Raw genomic sequence first — 3,890 nt, 5'->3', positions numbered from 1 at the left:
TTTTCAAAACGACATTTGCGATGCACCTTAAAGTACACATATGTATGACTGATCATTGTATAACATATTTTTTTTTTCATGAGCATAAATATGTATAACTTATTATATATTGTTGCGTACTTATTGTTGCGTACTCCCATTACTCGTTGTCCTTTGGCATCAAATCCTACGTATTCCAATCCAAGAGACATACTTTCGAATCGCTCTTCGATGCCTAAAGTAGTTAATTTTCCTGTTGCCAACATTACATCTCTAAAATTGATGGACGAATAAACTACACGTACTAAATCATTACAATGAGAGTCGATGGATATATCATTCTCTATCCAACAAAAAGTACTTAGGTTACCACGATCCTGTATAAGAAATATGATATAGTTAAATTGTTAGAAATAACAAAAATATCGCAACATTATAATTAAATTCAAAATTTGCGAATGTTTTGCCTACCGTTTGACACACGTAAGCAGCGGGAACAAATGCGGGTTCCGGAGCTGGCAAACAGAAATGTCGATAAGAACCCCAAGTTTTATTAGGTCGCAAAATATTGACTGTCATATCTTTCTGCAACTGTTGCGCATAGAAGGGATCTTGCAAAGAAAATTTTGGAGCAGTCTTGTCTTGAATGAACACACCTCTAACGAGCTCGCCACCAGGCTCTTTTCTCAAGCAATTAACAAAGCCCAATAAACCGCACTCAAAATCGCTTTCACTAACAATTACAATTCTTTTGTTCTGATTAAATGTTTCCTTTTCGTCTATAAATAGCTTCAAGTTTTCCACCCATTCAAAGTTATTATTGTTAATATAAACAACAGTTGTTTCTTTGATTGTAATTCGTTTTTTTAGAAGCACGATTATTTCTTTTTCAGTACGTTTTTCAAGAATAACATTTAATCCATATTGTTCTAAATTATCGTTGCTGATTAATGCAGAAAAAACACGATAAGATTCTGTTACTTCTGTTACGTCATGTTTTTCACGCGATAATAAATAACCACCTTCTTCAAGAAAGAGTAAAAGTTGTTCTAGTGATCGTCGCTTCGACAAAAGATTAAATCCGATAACCATTAAGACTTTGGTGTCTACGTGTTTCTTTAAATCCGCGATTGTTACGTTCGGTGGCAAGTCTGATGCGTTAAAACGAGTCAGCGATGTCATTAGAGTAACACTTGCCTGTACTAACGGCAAATTATTGCAAGCTTCAATTATTGCCGGAATTGCTAGTTCTTCTGTGCTCACGATATCTGCATCTTCCACCAGTTCGATGGCTTTTACTTTCGTAATTTGGTGATCTTCCAGTGCGATTTGCGTTGATATACGTATTGCTTCGTGCAAAGAAATCTTTTCACGATCTTGATGCGCCACGAATCTGTGTTCCTCAATAACGGGATCTGCGTTTATTTGTCGGCGGGTGATTGAAGTAGCTTTCACACCCCAAATCTGTACGCCACCAGATACTATGAGATCTATGTTTTTACATATTTGTACTGGCAATTCTAAAAGAAAAATTGTACTTTGAGAAAAATGTTCCACGAAAATAATCTTACACAATTTGCACATCTGTATAATATTTATATATTTTTGGATTTAATAATATTAATAATAATGTTATTATTATTGATAATAACCCGTAAGAATATTTGTCAGTTCTTCTATCAAGCGTGTTTTCTGCGAGTAGAAAATACTCACACTTGTTTAGTAAAAAGATGGAGAGGAAATTAAATACTTCATGTGGGATAAAAACTGGCAAAGTCCAATACAACTCCAATAGGCAAATTGCGAAAATATTGCACAAAACTGGCGTCATGAATGATGACGATTTTGCAATGATTGTACTAAGATGATTTGCCATAACGCAAAAGTTTTGTTAAAATAAAATTTTGTAAATAATATTTGTCAAAAATTGAAAAAGAGTCATTATGCATTTCCATAAGTATATACATGAAATACGTTGATTTTTCATATCCAATTATATTCCCACACAGACATCCATCCATCTAGACATCCATTAGACATCTATTAGATGTCGCATGGAGCTGTTGACGTCTAATAGACGTCTAATGGAGTTTTTGTTCTGTGTGGGTTTCTACATATTTTAAACAGCACANAGCTAAAAGTTTTTTCTCACTTATTAGACAATTTCTTTTCAAAAGTAATTTTGCAAATATACTGCTAAGATGATTTGCCATATTGTTATTCTTTTGCCGAAATAGTATTTCGAAATTAATTTTGCAAACAGTTACAAATATTTTATAAAAAATCAATGTTTTTATATCTATTTCTTAAAATATATCTATATAATTGCAAATTACAATTCCTACACAGACATCCATCCATTCAGACATCTATTAGACATCTATTAGATGTCGCATAGAGCTGTTGACGTCTAATAGATGTCTAATGGAGTTTTTGTTTTGTGTGGGTTTTAATGTAAAATTTTGTCACATAATTTTATAAATGTTTTCCTATTAGGAAAGTAGACGAGAAATAAAGTTGTAAGCAGTCCTTGCAAAACCGCGCAGAAAGTTTTGACACCCGGATAACTGTCAAATATGCTACTTGTGTCAGTAGATGATGGCACACCTAACCCTAACCTAACCTAACCTAACCTAACCTAATCTAACCTAATACAGACTAGCAGGCTAGGCGTGACGCCGCACTTATGACTATCGTAATAGCAGCAGCACTGTTTGTCTTAATACAAAGTAACTTGAGAATCACACCTGTTTTAGGATTTTCTATCATGTTAAGTCTAAGTCTAAATAGTCATAAAATGAACCAAAGAGATGAATATCTCTGTAATGCGTGCGTATCGCATTACTACAAGAGTAAAGACAGAAAGCAAAAAATATAAGGTAAGAATGCATGCCGAATAGAAGAAAATGTATCCCGCCATCATACTGGATAATCAGCGAGTCTGCAGTCAGTTAAAGTCTATTCAAAAAAAATATGTACTATCATACTTAGATGTTGAACTAAATTATGAAATAACAGGTGACTACAGAATTACAAATGAACTCAATACCACAGGCTCAAAGTGAGAAGCAGCTGGAAAATAAAGATTTAGAAGAAAAGAACCTGTACCTGAAAACCAATACGTCATCAGCTGGTGATAAACAGCTCATCATGAGATGTATCAAGGTTACCAGAAAAACAACACTATATATAAAGGTTATTCTCTGCAAAAGCAAATACACATACCAAAAATTACAGCCCAAGAAAAAATAGAAATATATGATCATATATAATTATATATAAGTAATCAGATCGTGCCATTTCGGATCTGATTTTACCCAAACAAAAGACTTTTTTAAAAAAAAGTTAAAAAAAAAGGCGCCAACTACACGCGCAACTAATATCTCTAGAAAAAGTATTACTGTACTACATAAAAACATTTTTATGTACTATTTCTACGAACAAAATATCTTTTCAAAAAAAGGTAAAAAAAGGCGCCAAGTACATGCGCAACTCGTATCTCTATAAAAAGTATTACTATCACAATCTTCTTCTACAAGATCTATTCTACAAAAGAAATGATATCAATAAGTTACGCCAAGTAAAATCTTTTATACATGGGTACAAAAATAAATAAAATATATAAAACTTTGTAAGTTGTTTATACGTTGTAAAATAGAAAATATTCTAAATCAATAAAAAGGTTCAAATATTGTATGACCACTGCACTTTTTATATAAAGTACTCATTGATGTAGGAAATGACTTCACCTTGCGTAGAAAATCTTAAACTATGTCGAATCATACATATAGATTTTGATTTGTGAAATTGTGTGAAATGTCAAAAACTCATGTAGAATGTTACAAAATAAAAAATATTTAATGTAAAAAAACTTGGCGCGGCTGCACCAAAAACTAAAGATTGCAGCCTCG

General features: G+C 32.6%; 1 protein-coding gene across 1 annotated transcript in view; it reads right to left on the bottom strand.

Moving 5' to 3' along the window:
• Positions 1 to 2,748, bottom strand: part of LOC109863199 (fatty acid synthase-like) — a gene marked incomplete at its 3' end in the record, with an annotated part of 4,839 nt that extends 2,091 nt beyond the window's left edge. Inside the window, exons 1-4 of the mRNA XM_020443418.1 lie at positions 2,727 to 2,748; positions 945 to 1,499; positions 451 to 908; positions 117 to 356 (exon numbers count right to left, since the gene is read on the bottom strand). Of these exons, the coding sequence (XP_020299007.1) occupies positions 117 to 356; positions 451 to 908; positions 945 to 1,499; positions 2,727 to 2,748 (1,275 nt within the window). The remainder of the gene's footprint in view (positions 1 to 116; positions 357 to 450; positions 909 to 944; positions 1,500 to 2,726) is intronic.
• Positions 2,749 to 3,890: the final 1,142 nt, after the last annotated feature.

This window comes from Pseudomyrmex gracilis, unplaced genomic scaffold (assembly GCF_002006095.1).
Source record: "Pseudomyrmex gracilis isolate BER0280 unplaced genomic scaffold, ASM200609v1 scaffold_3530, whole genome shotgun sequence".
Taxonomy (NCBI): Eukaryota; Metazoa; Arthropoda; class Insecta; order Hymenoptera; family Formicidae; genus Pseudomyrmex; species Pseudomyrmex gracilis.
Note: the sequence above shows the minus strand (reverse complement) of the source record. Positions and strands in the feature narration are given on the sequence as shown.